Below are 17,130 nucleotides of genomic sequence, written 5' to 3' on the forward strand. Positions count from 1 at the left end.
CGTCCTCTCCTGAGTGGCAGCTCCGCCTCACCTGATCCTGATCACAAGGAACAAAACTGTAATCAGTGTTCTCATCAGCTTCTCCTTCTGAAATGATCTGGTCCTTCAACTACTCTGTGCCAAATGAAGTCACGCCAGGTGGAAGTTTCAGTCTCTGTGTAACTTGCTTAACTTGTTTTTTAGTTTCTTCCTGGATTGAAACCTGTTCAGTCATCAGCTCCTGTCTGCCTCACCTCATATGTGTCTTTTGTTAAGTTTGATTATAAAATTAATTTCTTTTTGTTAAACCTCTGGTGTGCTTCGTCTTTGCTGCGGCCAAGAACCGGGCCGTAACACAAAATATACTAAAATAATATAAAATGCTGCTCAAAACATTTCAATATTTTAGTTTTTGTTATAAACAGCAACATAATTCTTCATAATACTTGTAGGTAAGATTGGAGGGATATAATTTAGAGGAAGGGATTTCATTTCCAAAACTTCTTTGTCATTCAGACTATCAGTAGTTGTAAAGCTAATCCTTTCCTTCCAGCGTCCTTTCTCCATTAGTCACATGTATATATATATATATATAGATGTATGAATATACAAAAACCCAAACACACATGTGCATGTATGACTAAAACTAAAATGTTGAAATGTTTCACACGATGATCTTATCCAAAATTGATGAGATTTACAGTGTTGAAGTAAAGCAAGAAAAACTACGTGGAGGACGAAGAATTGAAATGATTTAGATCATTTACATTTCTACTTGCTGGAAATGATTTTTCTAAATGAAACCAACCAACAGTCTGAATCCAACCGTTCACTGTGAGGAAGGATGATCCAGAATATTGGGGAATGTTTTGAATTAAAATGCAGTCAGAGTTGAAAGTAATGAGGCTCCGCCCTCCTCCATCAGGAACATTTACCTGCTGCTTTGTTGGGCGGAGCTTTTACCTGCAGATCCTCCGACTCCACAAACATCAAGCAGTCAAACTGTCGGTGACAAACAGTTTCCGGTGAGCCCTTCAAAATAAAAGCCCCCCTGTGTTTATCCAGCTGGCGTCTTTTAACATGAAGCAGCAGCAGGAGGAAATGTTGGGTTGTCATGCAGAGTGAACACTCAAATTATTAGAATCATAATAATTATATAATTCAGCTCTGAAAAGTCAGACTGCGACAGGAACAACAGTAAAAGGTTCAAAATATCAAGAATTTGATTTTAGAAAAATACAACAACACAAATCAAAGAAGAAATAACTTCATGAAAATCTGAAAGAAAAATAACTTTTAAATCTCCCTAAAACTGAATCCTGAAGCAGTGAAACATGAAAAAACAACGTGATGAATCTGAACTGTGTTTTAATACAATAAACAAAACAAATGAACAACAGGACTTCATCAATACTTCCAGGTGGAGTCAGAAAAAAATGAGAAGACGACCTGAAGTAGAAATGAAGATTTAAACATCAAATTTAAAGCAAACTGTTTGAAAACTGAATCAAAATTGAATGTTGACATGTTGATTAAAAAAATTACAACAGCTGTCCTCATAAAAGAACACACCTTCGTGACAGGTGATCTTTTCTGTGACGTCATCTCTTCCTCATTCGTCTCATTCTTTCACTTTGAGGTGAACTGATGTCGGAGCAACAAATTCAGCAGGTGAGTGAAACAACTGGTGGATTAAAGGTGGATTTATGGAGTTTAATGATGTCGCCGATAGATTGTGAGAATAATGTAACTTTATGAACCAGTAAATGAAGGATTTCTGTTCATTCAAACATTATTGAGAAAACAAACCGTCTGAAACAGCAGCTTCATTTTACAACGGAAATATGATCAGTTCTGTTTCCGACTTTAATCTGAGACGTGTCGTGTTTGTAACTCGGATTAAATTCACATCAGACTTGTTTTTACTTTTAGTTTTCTTCATATCTGATTTCAGTCTGAAGGTCCATCAACTGTAGCAGCCATTTCCTTTTTTTTACAGTGTTTCTCTGCAGACCTGTGACTCCACCTGTCAGCTATGGGTGTAGTCAGCTGATAGAAAATACACTCGGAGGCCTATTGTAGAAAATGTGATGCGAGTTTGAAGAAGAGGTTTTGTTTGAATAACTGAGACCGTCAGACAGGAAGTTTGGATGATAAAAGGTGATAAATGGAGGTGTTGAGGAAACTTTAAGGCGCTGCAAGAAAATCTGAAGTTCCAGCAGCTTCCAGGAAGCTGATGACAGAACAGATAGTCTGCAGCCGGTATTCAGGCTTTTTAACAAGCTGTGAAGTCTGATTTCATTCTTAAACTCAGGCAACAAGTCATGTTAAAAACCTGCAACAGCTTCATGTCAGGTATTCATTTCAAATATATCAAACAGGAATAAATCATTCCCATGAAACCGTTGATCTGGGATCATTAACTTACATCGAGTGTGACGCTGCGGTTTCATATTTCAGTATATCTGGACTTTAAACCACATGTTCAACCATTTGTGACCAAAACAAGTCTTCAGTTACACGTTAATATATTGCGGTTGCCAATATGACGACAAAACAGGAAGTCTACAAGACTTGAAGCACATGAGGGGAAACGAGCTCCGAATATAGAAATGCAACAAAAACAAGGAGAGTGACGGTTTTCTGTCGGGGAACAACAGTATGCTGTATCTCATGTTCAATAACCATGAATCAGATCAGGTCCCTGAGTTAAAGTCATGAAAAACTGCAGGATTGGTTTTTCTGGCCACCAGGGGGCAGAAGAGTACAACAGCAAGCTGATAAAACAGCACTGAAATATTAACAACACACATAAACCTGATCTCTTTTTCATTTAAAGTATTAAAAGGATGAATTACTTTTTCTAAAGGCGGTGCTGATTCAAGCAATATTATGATTTTACTACAAGTTACCAACTAAATGAAATATGTAAATTAAATGTTTTCATGAACAAAGATATCTGATGAACAAAGATATCTGATGAACTAAGATATCTGATGAACAAAGATGTCTGATGAACAAAGATATCTGATGAACTAAGATATCTGATGAACTAAGATATCTGATGAACAAAGATATCTGAAGGAAAAAGATATCTGATGAACAAAGATATCTGATGAACAAAGATATCTGATAATCAAAGATATCCATTGTCTCTCTGTCAGACCCATCACACTGCTGCCCCCTGGTGGCCACAATATCTTAATGAAGTTGCACCTTAATTCAACTGAGGGTGTTTAATCTGATCAGTGGTTATTAAACATAATTAATACAGCATACTAATATGTAAATGAGGAATTTGACTGAACGATGAATTATGAAAAGAAATACTTCAGATTTTTGTCATATCAAAATCTTAAATTCACATCTAGCTGACAATCAGCCCTGAGATATTATCACTATGTAAACCTGATTTATTTTTAATGTAACGTATACAGATATAAATAAATGATTAATTGTGTGTTGCTGAGTATGTAATAAGAATTCAGAGTAAACACCATCTAACTATTTTCTGTTTTACATCCCTACAGTTTGTCTCCAGATAAATTAGAGTTGGAAGTTTCTAGCAGAGTGTCGTCATGGCGACTGCAACACCTGGTGAGTCCGGTCATATTTTATTACTCTGAGTTAAACACGGTCCTCTATCACAGCTGACATATTATTTAACATGAATAATTTTGTCCTTTGACAAAAAGTAGAATCACACATTCACAATATCATGATCTGTTAGAGATTATATCTAAATTAATTACCAAATTAATTAGTTAATTAAATAGTTTCCTCTTTCTCGTGCAGAATTATCATCTCTGAAAAACTCTTAACCTGAACACAGTCTCTCTGTAGCTGCCAGCTAACTAAATAACAACAACAACAACAACAACATCAGGAGGATCATCCACTCTTTGCCCACAAAAAAGATCTTTCTGTACAATCCTGCTCCAAACATGACAATTACTACTGAACTTGGATTATGGCCTGATCATTCAACTTGTAGTTTAGAAGCACATCTGTCAAAACTCAGATAGATAGATAGATAGATAGATAGATAGATAGATAGATAGATAGATAGATAGATAGATAGATAGATAGATAGATAGATAGATAGATAGATAGATAGATAGATAGATAGATAGATAGATACTTTATTAATCCCACAAGGGGCATTTATAGGTACAGGAAAGCAATAAAACAACAGTAAAAAAATATTAAATATAACAATGCACAGTATATACAGTAAAACAGAATAAAATAAAATAATTTAATTAAAACTAACTAAACTAAATAATTGTGCAAAGGTTTTTATATATATATATATATATATATATATATATATATATATATATATATTTATATATTTATATATATTTAACAAACAAGAAAACAGACAACAGTGTTATTGTTGTGTGATGGATTTTGCCAGAGGTGAGTTATTTTACAGTCTTATTGCAGTGGACAGGAATGATCTCCTGTATCTGGAATGATCTCCTGTATCAGGAATGATCTCCTGTATCAGGAATGATCTCCTGTATCTGGAATGATCTCCTGTATCTGGAATGATCTCCTGTATCTGGAATGATCTCCTGTATCAGGAATGATCTCCTGTATCTGGAATGATCTCCTGTATCTGGAATGATCTCCTGTATCAGGAATGATCTCCTGTATCAGGAATGATCTCCTGTATCTGGAATGATCTCCTGTATCTGTCCTTGTGACAGCAGCTGGAGGAGTCTTTTGGAGAACGTCCTCCTCTGTCCCTGTAGCAGGTGGAGAGGGTGGTCAGGATTATCAATATGGATAATAGTTTCCTCAGCGTCCTCCTCTCCACCACCTTTTCCAGACTGTCCAGTTTGTAGCCAATGATGGAGCCGGCCTTCTTAACCAGTTTGTTAAGTCTGTTGGTATCTCCGGGTCCAATGCTACTGCTCTCCCCCCTCCCCCCACAAAGTCCTCCACTACTGCCCTGTACTCCTCCTCCCGTCCATCCCTTATACACCGTCCACTGCAGAGTCATCAGAGAACTTCTGCAGATGTCTTGACTCTGAGTTGTACTGGAAGTCAGTGATGTAGAAGGTGAACAGGAAGGAGACAGAACAGTTCCCTGAGGAGCTCCAGTACCACTGACCACCGTATCAGACAGCACACTGCCCAGACGGACAAACTGTGGTCTGTCAGGTAGTCATTGATCCAGGAGACGGTGGATGTGTCCAACCCCCCACCACTCCACGCAAATTGCAGAGGGTCCAGAGAAGATTTCACCAGCTGCCTGAGGTGGGTCAAGACCAGCCTCTCCAGCACCTTCATCACATGAGATGTGAGGGCAACCGGTCGGTAGTCGTTGAGGCTAGATGGAGTCGTCTTCTTAGGGACTGGAACCAGGCAGGACGTCTTCCACAGCACTGGGACTTCCTCCTGCTTCAGGCTCAGGTTGAAGAGGTGTTGTAGGACCTCAGCCAGCTGGACGGGGCAGGTCTTCAGGACCACGGGGCTGATGCAGTCAGGTCCTGCAGCCTTGAGCTGGTGGAGTCTCTCCAGCTGTCTCCTAACCTGGCCAGTCATCACAGAGAGGGGGAGGGGGTCATGGCATCGGTGGAGGAAGAGCCCTTTGGAGTTGAGGACTCTGTCTCCATGCAGCTCACCAGGGGGGGCAGAGGGGGAAGGGGAAAGGCAGTAGATGTGTTTGGGAGGTGTGAGGTGTGGAGGAGACAGATGAGGGTGGTGAACTAAACCTGTTGAAGAAACAGTTTAGCTCATTGTTCCTCTCCAGGTTCCCCCTGGAGTTTGGCCTCTAGCTTCCTCCTGTAGGAGTCCTTGACCTCCCTCATCTTCTCCTTCAGGTGGCGCTGCACTCTCCTGAGCTCCTCCCTGTCCCCAGACCTGAAGGCTGCTTTCTTCTTAAGAAGCACCTTCAGGTCACTGGTGATCCACGGCTTGTTGTTGGGGAAGCATTTTACAGTCCGGGATGGTACGGTGGAGTGTTCACAGAATTTGATGTATTCTGTGATACAGTCCGTCCTGCTGTTGATGTCCTCCCCATGTGGTCCACACAGCACATTCCAGTCCGTGGACTCAAAGCAGTCCTGCAGGGCGTCTTTAGCCTCCTGTGTCCACCTCCTCACAGTCCTGGTGGTCACAGGCTGCCTCTGCACCAGGGGAACATATTTGGGAGCCAGCAGGACCAGGTTGTGGTCTGATCTACCAAGGGGGGGAAGGGCAGTAGTACTGTATGCATCCATGGCATTAGCATACAGTAGGTCCAGAGTTTTATTGTTCCTTGTGGGGCAGTTCACATACTGGTGCAAAGTTGGCAGGACTTTATCCAGACTGGTTAAAGTCTCCAGTAACTAACAAAAATGCACCGGGATGCTGAGTCTGAAGTTTAGACACAGTGGAGTGGATGGTGTCCACTGCTGCCTCTACGTCAGCTGATGGAGGAACGTACACAGCGATAACAATGGCGGACGTGAACTCCCTCAGCAAATAATAAGGGCGCATCCCCACGGCTAGAAGTTCAATGTCCGGGCTACAGAAACGTTCCTTCACACACACGTGGTCGGGATTACACCACCTCTCGTTCACATAGACTGCAATCCCTCCACCTTTCTTCTTACCGCTCCGAACAACGTCTCCGTCCCCCCGAACAGTCCTGAAGCCGGTACGGCCGCGCTGTGGTCCGGGAGATGTGAGTGCAGCCATGTCTCGGTGAAACACATGATGCTGCACTCCCGGTACTCTCTCTGGGTCTTTACCAGCGCGCCGAGCTCGTCCGTCTTGTTGGTCAACAACCTCACGTTCCCCATTAAGATCTCCGGTACCGATGGTTTATATTTCCTCCTCTTCACCTTCAGTTGAGCTCCAGCTCTGTAACCGCGACGTCTTCTTTGAAGTTCATCCGGGATTTCAGGCCTCGCTCCGGGCAGCAGCAGTAGAGGTCTACTCAGCGCGATCAGCTGATCACCAGAGTAAACAATGGCTCCAGTCCACTGTGTGTAGCTCTCCGTTACAAAGAAGGAAAAAGTAGAAGAAGAGCCACCAGAAAAGTGGAAAAGTTACGGTCCATTGTCTGACCGTCACTTAACACACGTGAAAGAAAAAACAACTCCGAAGAGGAGAAAGAAAGAAAAATATTTAAAACAGAACACACTCGGGGAGCTGCTGTAACAGGCTGCCACTAGCAGAAATTTGTGACATTTTGTCATAACTAATGTAAAAGTTAGGGAGTTATGTACAGTAACCTTATGACAAATATGACAAATTTGAGGTCATATCGACCTTGACCTCTGACCTCTTACCATCAAAATATAATGTCTTCATGCTTGACTTGTTTGTGAATGTTTGTACTAAATTTGAAGAAAGAAAATCTCTCAAGGTATCGACATCCAGAGAGGAGGGTAGGATGGAGTATATGAACCATCCACCTCTCAAAGACCTGATCCAACGGTGCAGATACAGATACGTGTGGAAGAAGAACCTCGAACGTTCAGAGCTGTTGACACGTTTGGGTCAAATTGTAAAAGAAAACAATGGAGAACATCTGAGTTATGAAATATTTGAGGACACAACTGAGGATCCAACAGATTCTTCAGCAGCTGATCATCTGAGTTCACAACAAAAGAAAACATCTGTTTCTATCTCAGCCGCTGATCAAGCTGCTGGTAAGCTAAAATAAATTCTGAAAAGCAAATTAAAACTTACAAAAATATACATAGAAATCCTCTTTAGATGAAAACAGGAGGCTACAGATTAATGATGTGATATTTTTACAGGTCTGAGTTCATTTAAAGAAGTTAGTCGTCACCGCTCAGTGTCAGGACCAATCCCTGCGTCTCACAGAAAGTACATCCATCACAGATCTAATGATGTCATCTGTTCTCCGTTTTACTTTTAATCAATTCAATCTTCTGGATTTATGACACTTTTTCTTAAAAATATCAGAAGGTTCAACTTGAACAGACAGTTTATGAAAACTATATCAAACTAAAGGTCGAACACACTGAGGACGCTTTTTTAATGACATTAATTTTCACATCAATATACAAATATAATTTGTCAAACTGTTGTTTTTATCAGGAGTACATTCCCATTGATTCTGAATATTACGTGGTGAAACCGAGTTCTTGTAATCTGAAGGAGGCTGATTTTTCTCATCTTTCACTGATTCATGACGAATGACAAAGTTAAGTTTGTGTCTGGTGTCGTATGACAAAGAGCTCTGAGCCCTGGAGGACGGCTGACATTACACCGCTGGATAAACACAAAGTCAGAAAGTCCTCTCCTGACCACAGATCCTCTGATGACATCATCTCGGTTCTTTAACTTCCAAATAAAGCAGGTTTCCAGGATGCTTTCTTCCACTTCTGTAATATTAATACCATCAGGAACATGCTGCCTCAGCATGATGCAGGACAGTCGATCAGAAAAACTCTCTCAAACTTTGATGAGCGCTCACTGATCAGATTTCAGGCTCATGGTGAAATCATGTTCAGGAGTCGTTAGGAGTGCTCACGAAGAAGGTTGAACTCACTAAGGTTCTCGTGTAGCCCGGCTCCGTGCACGTCATGGTGCTGTTCACCGTTCGTACGCAACAGGAGCAGTCTCTGAACTTTATGTACCAAACCTCGTCTTTGGTGGCGTTTTCATGAACACATCTCATTTCATCTGGTATCATTTCTCTTTTGTATTCCAGCGTCTTCACTGAGGATCCTGCTGTTCGGGAAAAATGAAGAACAAAAGACAAAACTTGGAAACTTCATCATCGGACACCAAAGTTTTTATCACCGACAACCTTTGACATCCAGTCACTCCGTGGCCTCCTGTGGAGAGTGGAGAGGAAAACCAACAACAGTGGTGAAAACAGCAGATGTGTTCAGACTGTCTGAGAGGATCATGAGGAGAGAAATGAAGAGATGTTTGAGTCTCTGTCCTCCAGGACCAAATGTTCTGCTGCTGCTGGTGAAACCTTCTGACTTTGAGGAAGAAGACCAACACAGACTGAAGTTCATCCTGAGTTTGTTTGGTGGAGATGCCTTAAAGCACTCGATGGTCATCATGACACACGCCAATAAAATGACTTCCTCTGTGAATGAACTCCTTAAAGACTGTGGAGGAAGATACTACAGCATGTTTGAAGATAACTACAGATCACTGATGAAGAAGATTGAAGAAACAGCCGATGAGAACAGAGGAACCTTCCTCACCTTCACTGAAGTCATGAAACCCTCGTTGAACCTGGTTGTTTGTGGGAGGAGAGGAGCGGGGAAGACTTCAGCCATCGAGGCCATTTTAGGAGAGACGGAGCTTCGTTCAGTCTCCGACTCATCGGAGTGTGTTCAACATCAGGGAGAGGTGTGTGGACGTCGGGTTTCCCTGGTGGATCTGCCCGCCTTGTATGGAAAACCTCCGGAGGAGGTGATGGAGGAATCACTCAGCTGTGTCTCCCTCTGTGGTCCTGAGGGCGTCCACGTCTTCATCCTGGTCCTACCTGTGGGTCCCCTCACTGATGAAGACAAGGGAGAGCTGGAGACCCTCCAGAACACATTCAGCTCTCGAGTCAACGACTTCACCCTGATTCTGTTCACCATGGAGTCAGATCCTAAACATCCAGCTGTTCTTAACTTCATAACAAAAGACAAAGACATCCAGGATCTCTGTCAGAGCTGTGGAGGGAGAAACCTTGTTGTCAACATCAGAGACAAACAGCAGATCCAAGAAATGTTGGAGACTGTGGAAAGGATGGAAGTTAAGGGAACCCGATGCTTCACAAAGGAGATGTTCTTCAAGGCTCAGATGGAGAAAGGTACAAAACTTGAAGCTGACCTGCAGGATGTGAAGCAGAAGTCTGAGATGGGAGGTAACGATGAAAATCAGAGCAGAGAGCCTCTCAGGATGGTTCTGATCGGGAAGTCTGGCAGCGGGAAGAGCGCGACTGGAAACACCATCCTGGACGGAAAACATTTTGAATCGACTTGCAGCAACAAGTCAATCACAAGATTTTGCCAGAAGGCAGCAGGAGAGGTGGATGGTGAGTCCGTCGTCATGGTGGACACCCCCGGTCTGTTTGACACGACTCTGTCCAATGAGGACGTTCAAGAGGAGATGGTGAAGTGCGTCAGCTTGTTGTCTCCTGGTCCTCACGTGTTAGTCCTGGTGCTGCAGATCGGTCGGTTCACACCGGAGGAAAAAGAATCTGTGGAGCTGATCAAGAAGTATTTTGGCAAAAAAGCTGCAGATTACATCATGATCGTGTTCACCAGAGGAGACGATCTCAGCGACTCCATCGAGAGTTACATCGAAAACGGTGACGACAATTTACAGAACCTGATAAACGACTGCGGCAGGAGATACCAGGTCTTCAATAACAAGGAACACACCGACCGAACGCAAGTCAGAGAGCTGATGACAAAGTGCAAGAACATGGTGGAGGTCAACGGAGGAGGCTGCTACACCAGCGAGATGTTCCAAGAGGCCGAGGCCGCGATACAGAAGGAGGTGGAGAAGATCCTGAAGGAGAAGGAAGAGGAGATGAAGAGGAAGGAGGAGGAGCTTAAAACACAACACGAGGAAGAAATGAAAGACATGAAAAGAAGAATGAAAGAAGAGAAAGAAGAAAATGAAAAGGAGAGAAAACTGAAGGCAAAACATCTCAAAGAAATGGAGGAAAACATCCAGAAGGAGCGTGAGCAGAGAAAGAGGGATCAGGAAACCAGAGAAGAAGAAGAGAGGAAACGGAAGCAGCAGGAAGAACGTCAGCGACAGAAGTGGGAAGAACAGAAATCTGTAGAGACGAAAATCAAATCAGAGTCAAAAGAAAAAGAAACAATCGACAAAAAACTGGAGCAGAGGAGAAAAGAAATGAGAGAAAAACAAGAAGCCTGGTTAGAAGAACAAAGAGAGTTGTGGGAAAAACAACAAGATGAACAGAGACGTCAGGAGGAGGAAACAAAACTGAAGACGCTTCAGGAAGAGTACAAACAGAAAAGAGAGAATTATGAAAAGAAAAGAAGAGAAGAAGACAAAAAGAGAAAAGAGCAGGAGGAGAAGGAGAAACAAGAATTAGAGGAAAACTACAAGAAACAACTGGAGGACACGAAGAAGAGACATGAAGAGGAGGCCAGAAAACAAGCTGAAGAATTCAATGAGTTCAAAGACAAATACACCAAAGACTTCAAAGCTCTGATGGAGAAACATGATGAGGAACTGAAGGAAAAGTACGAGAAAGGAAAGAAAGAGCAACAAAAGAAATGTCTCATCATGTGATGACGTTTCTCGTTGCTGAAATCTCTAATTCACTTACAAACTGATCAATATTCTTCACCACCGATGTCCTCACGTTTTATTTCATCTCTTCAGGTCTCCTTGTTCAAACTGTTTTCACAGATTCATTTTAAAGTAAATCAATAAATAAAATAAAATTCAGTTATATTTTTTTTTATTTCGTTCTGTAAAGACTTTTATTTTATTAAATATTTGTTCCGTATATTTTGAAAGGAACACAGTATTTGTACTTCAATATTATTTTGTCGTGTTTTTTTTGTTCGGCAGACAAAGCGGCTTTTTGTTTTTTGGAAAGAGGTTGATTTTTATTTTCACCCAGTTGTGTGAACATAATATGTAGAATTATACAACCAGTAATTCTGACCCAGAGATCTGATTGGTCTGAACATTTGGAACAAATCATCATGACATCACTAGAAACATCAATCAGTTCATTTCTATGATCAAAATCTGCTGTGATTTTAGGATCATTTTACGGAGCGGTCTTTTTTTTTTAATCATTTTGGTATTCTGGTATAAACACAATGAATACAGTGTGATTACATCATTATTATTGTTTGTTGAGGCAGGTTTTAAACCAACAATTTGTACGTTTGCTAAATTTATTACACGTAAATTGATATAATTAAAAAAAATTTAATGTCAAAAAATCTATAAAAATTCAAGAGCTGAAGAATTTGTAAACAATATTTTCTTATTCTAATAAATAAAAATTGGTTTGAATGAAACGGTGTGTTTTCAGTTGTCTAACATTGAGTAGATCAGGTGATTATGATGCAGATGAATTATTGGGTGTTTATCACTGAAGGTGCAAAGCACAACTATTATTATTGTGCTGGTTAAAACTTTGCCGTTGAACTTCCTCTCCAGTTTTTGGGAGATGATTCCCTAAATTCCGGTGAGCGGTGTGCCCCTAGTGGCAACGCTGTGCTACGACGTTTCTTAGAGATCTGTCGTTCCGTTCTCGTACAAATCACGAAAAAGTAGCGATCCGTAGGAGCAGTTTGAAAACGGGATTGTTTTGGTTTTTTGCAATATTTTCAAAAATCTGTTTTAAAATGATTTTACATTTGTTAGAACTAATACCCCTGTAATCTAAGTTTTTAGCATTTCATATTCTACACTTTAAAATTACAATCAATCATCATCAGACGTTGTTTGAATATTAGATGTCACGCGTGTTCAAAAAGGTTCAGTTTGGTCATGCGGTGAGCCCGCAGTGATATTAAATATCTCCCTGAAATGTGGACTGTGTGAACAACATTTTCTATTTCTCCAAACGTCTGCTCAAAATTCACCAAAATATTTGGAGATACAGCCGACATCATCCGGATGAGATGTGAACTTTTTCACAATTTGATCACCGACATTTTGACTGTTAGAAGCGTTTTAAGTTGGACAACAATAACTACTCCAGATTTCCAGAATGAAAGACACCCAACACATATGAGCTGCAACTATAGACTCACTGCTGATTTCCTGCTCTGCAGCTCCTTCCTTCTCTGCAGCCGTCAGTTCTCATTAAAATCAGCTTGTAGAGACTCTAAATTCAATCTGTCGGGTTCAAGTCTCTGCATGCTGATTTTCATTCTGTATTCAGATGGAACAAACCATTCTCTAAGGAGGGGGATCACACTTATTGTTCTTCTTCTGCATGTTTTCTGATAATTAGCACAGGACACCAGAAGATGTCCCAACATGCATCAGGAGACAGTCCCACGTCCAGGTGTCCCCTGAGGCTCATAAATAGCACAGAGCTCCGCAGCAGGTCCCGACTCAGCAGCAGCACGACGTCACGTCACCGACTGCAGCTTCAAACTAACGTGAAATCGAAATAAAATGTTCTTCTGAGCTCGTTGACTTTTCAGAGATACGTGAACAGAACCGATACAAACACACGATGATCTTATCCAAAATTGATGAGATTTACAGTGTTGAAGTAAAGCAAGAAAAACTACGTGGAGGACGAAGAATTGAAATGATTTAGATCATTTACATTTCTACTTGCTGGAAATGATTTTTCTAAATGAAACCAACCAACAGTCTGAATCCAACCGTTCACTGTGAGGAAGGATGATCCAGAATATTGGGGAATGTTTTGAATTAAAATGCAGTCAGAGTTGAAAGTAATGAGGCTCCGCCCTCCTCCATCAGGAACATTTACCTGCTGCTTTGTTGGGCGGAGCTTTTACCTGCAGATCCTCCGACTCCACAAACATCAAGCAGTCAAACTGTCGGTGACAAACAGTTTCCGGTGAGCCCTTCAAAATAAAAGCCCCCCTGTGTTTATCCAGCTGGCGTCTTTTAACATGAAGCAGCAGCAGGAGGAAATGTTGGGTTGTCATGCAGAGTGAACACTCAAATTATTAGAATCATAATAATTATATAATTCAGCTCTGAAAAGTCAGACTGCGACACGAACAACAGTAAAAGGTTCAAAATATCAAGAATTTGATTTTAGAAAAATGCGACAACACAAATCAAAGAAGAAATAACTTCATGAAAATCTGAAAGAAAAATAACTTTTAAATCTCCCTAAAACTGAATCCTGAAGCAGTGAAACATGAAAAAACAACGTGATGAATCTGAACTGTGTTTTAATACAATAAACAAAACAAATGAACAACAGGACTTCATCAATACTTCCAGGTGGAGTCAGAAAAAAACCAGAAGACGACCTGAAGTAGAAATGAAGATTTAAACATCTAAAATTCAGCAGGTGAGTGAAACAACTGGTGGATTAAAGGTGGATTTATGGAGTTTAATGATGTCGCCGATAGATTGTGAGAATAATGTAACTTTATGAACCAGTAAATGAAGGATTTCTGTTCATTCAAACATTATTGAGAAAACAAACCGTCTGAAACAGCAGCTTCATTTTACAACGGAAATATGATCAGTTCTGTTTCCGACTTTAATCTGAGACGTGTCGTGTTTGTAACTCGGATTAAATTCACATCAGACTTGTTTTTACTTTTAGTTTTCTTCATATCTGATTTCAGTCTAAAGGTCCATCAACTGTAGCAGCCATTTCCTTTTTTTTACAAAGTGTTTCTCTGCAGACCTGTGACTCCACCTGTCAGCTATGGGTGTAGTCAGCTGATAGAAAATACACTCGGAGGCCTATTGTAGAAAATGTGATGCGAGTTTGAAGAAGAGGTTTTGTTTGAATAACTGAGACCGTCAGACAGGAAGTTTGGATGATAAAAGGTGATAAATGGAGGTGTTGAGGAAACTTTAAGGCGCTGCAAGAAAATCTGAAGTTCCAGCAGCTTCCAGGAAGCTGATGACAGAACAGATAGTCTGCAGCCGGTATTCAGGCTTTTTAACAAGCTGTGAAGTCTGATTTCATTCTTAAACTCAGGCAACAAGTCATGTTAAAAACCTGCAACAGCTTCATGTCAGGTATTCATTTCAAATATATCAAACAGGAATAAATCATTCCCATGAAACCGTTGATCTGGGATCATTAACTTACATCGAGTGTGACGCTGCGGTTTCATATTTCAGTATATCTGGACTTTAAACCACATGTTCAACCATTTGTGACCAAAACAAGTCTTCAGTTACACGTTAATATATTGCGGTTGCCAATATGACGACAAAACAGGAAGTCTACAAGACTTGAAGCACATGAGGGGAAACGAGCTCCGAATATAGAAATGCAACAAAAACAAGGAGAGTGACGGTTTTCTGTCGGGGAACAACAGTATGCTGTATCTCATGTTCAATAACCACGAATCAGATCAGGTCCCTGAGTTAAAGTCATGAAAAACTGCATGATTGGGTTTTTCTGGCCACCAGGGGGCAGAAGAGTACAACAGCAAGCTGATAAAACAGCACTGAAATATTAACAACACACGTAAACCTGATCTCTTTTTCATTTAAAGTATTAAAAGGATGAATTACTTTTTCTAAAGGCGGTGCTGATTCAAGCAATATTATGATTTTACTACAAGTTACCAACTCCATGAAATATGTAAATTAAATGTTTTCATGAACAAAGATATCTGATGAACAAAGATATCTGATGAACAAAGATATCTGATGAACTAAGATATCTGATAATCAAAGATATCCATGGTCTCTCTGTCAGACACATCACTCTGCTGCCCCCTGGTGGCTACAATAATCATAACGAAGTTGCACCTTAATTCAACTGAGGGGGTTTAATCTGATCAGTGGTTATTAAACATAATTAATACAGCATACTAATATGTAAATGAGGAATTTGACTGAACGATGAATTATGAAAAGAAATACATCAGATTTTTGTCATATCAAAATTTTAAATTCACAACTAGCTGACAAACAGCCCTGAGATATTATCACAATGTAAACCTGATTTATTTTTAACGTAACGCATACAGATATAAATGAATGATTAATTTTACTCTTTCAAAACAATGTGGGGGGCACAGTGGTGCAGTGGTTAGCATGGTTGCTTCACAGCAAAAAGGTTCTGCGTTCAAATCCGGGCCTGGGCCGTTCTGTGTGGAGTTTGCATGTTCTCCGTGTGCCTGCGTGCGTTCTCTCGGTTCTCCAGCTTCCTCCCACCATCCAGAAACATGCACCTCAGGTTAACTGGTGGTTCTACAAATGTGCCTGAGGTGTGAATGAGAGCATGGATGGTCTTTGTTTCCGTCTGTCTCTATGTGGCCCTGTGATTAACTGGTGATCTGTCCAGGTGAATTCTGCCTTTTCCCAAAGTGAGCTGGGATAGGCTCCGCCCCCCATGACCCTGTTCAGGATAAAGCAGAAATATATAATGGATGGTTGGATGGAAAAACAAAGTGTGTGTTGCTGAGTTTGTAATAAGAATTCAGAGTAAACACCATCTAACTATTTTCTGTTTTACATCCCTGCAGTTTGTCTCCAGATAAATTAGTGTCTGAGGTTTCCAGCAGAGTGTCGTCATGGCGACTGCAACACCTGGTGAGTCCGGTCATATTTTATTACTCTGAGTTAAACAAAGTCCTCTATCACAGCTGACATATTATTTAACATGAATAATTTTGTCCTCTGACAAAAAGTAGAATAACACGTTCACAATATCATGATCTGTTAGAGATTATATCTAAATTAATTACCAAATTAATTAGTTAATAAAATAGTTTCCTCTTTCTCGTGCAGAATTATCATCTCTGAAAAACTCTTAACCTGAACACAGTCTCTCTGTAGCTGCCAGCTAACTAAATAACAACAACAACAACATCAGGAGGATCATCCACTCCTTGCCCACAAAAAAGGTCTTTCTGTACAATCCTGCTCCAAACATGACAATTACTACTGAACTTGGATTATGGCCTGATCATTCAACTTGTAGTTTAGAAGCACATCTGTCAAAACTCAAATAGATGTTGATGCAAAGAAGCTTTAAGTTCTTCGATGTGGATGCTTCAAACAACTTACAACCAGTTATGGTCTTGAATAATAGACTGAGAAGATAATAATCATTTCATCCTGTTAGAAATTTGTGACATTTTTTCATAACTAATGTAAGAGTTAGAGAGTTATGTACAGTAACCTTTGTCCACCAAATTCTTATCACTTCATACTGAACTGGATGTCAGTGCAAAATTTAAAGAAAGCTATCACGTTCAAGAGGATGGGAATGACGGATATGCAAATTTGAGGTCATATCGACCTTGACCTCTGACCTCTGACCATCAAAATATAATATCTTCATCTTTGAGTCGAAGTGAATGTTTGTACTAAATTTGAAGAAAATCCCTCGAGGTGTTCCTGAGATATTGCGTTCACAAAAATGGGACAGATGTGAGATCACAGTGACTGTGACCTCTGACCTCTGACCACCAAACTCTAGGCACTTTATTCTTAAAGTTATTTATTCCTCTTTCTCAAGGCAGATATTACATT

At 40.5% G+C, this 17,130-nt stretch overlaps 1 protein-coding gene across 1 annotated transcript; it reads left to right on the forward strand.

The window, feature by feature from the left end:
• The first annotated feature begins 1,617 nt into the window (after window positions 1-1,617).
• Window positions 1,618-11,925, forward strand: LOC138208395 (GTPase IMAP family member 8-like). Its single transcript, XM_069166235.1, has 3 exons — window positions 1,618-1,650; window positions 3,510-3,576; window positions 8,663-11,925. Exons 2-3 carry the CDS (start codon window positions 3,558-3,560, stop codon window positions 11,230-11,232), a joined length of 2,589 nt encoding a protein of 862 aa, XP_069022336.1. The 5' UTR covers window positions 1,618-1,650; window positions 3,510-3,557; the 3' UTR covers window positions 11,233-11,925.
• Window positions 11,926-17,130: the final 5,205 nt, after the last annotated feature.

Source organism: Embiotoca jacksoni, unplaced genomic scaffold (assembly GCF_022577435.1).
Source record: "Embiotoca jacksoni isolate LCO1_2020_lvr unplaced genomic scaffold, fEmbJac1.0.p SCAF_37, whole genome shotgun sequence".
NCBI lineage: Eukaryota > Metazoa > Chordata > Actinopteri > Embiotocidae > Embiotoca > Embiotoca jacksoni.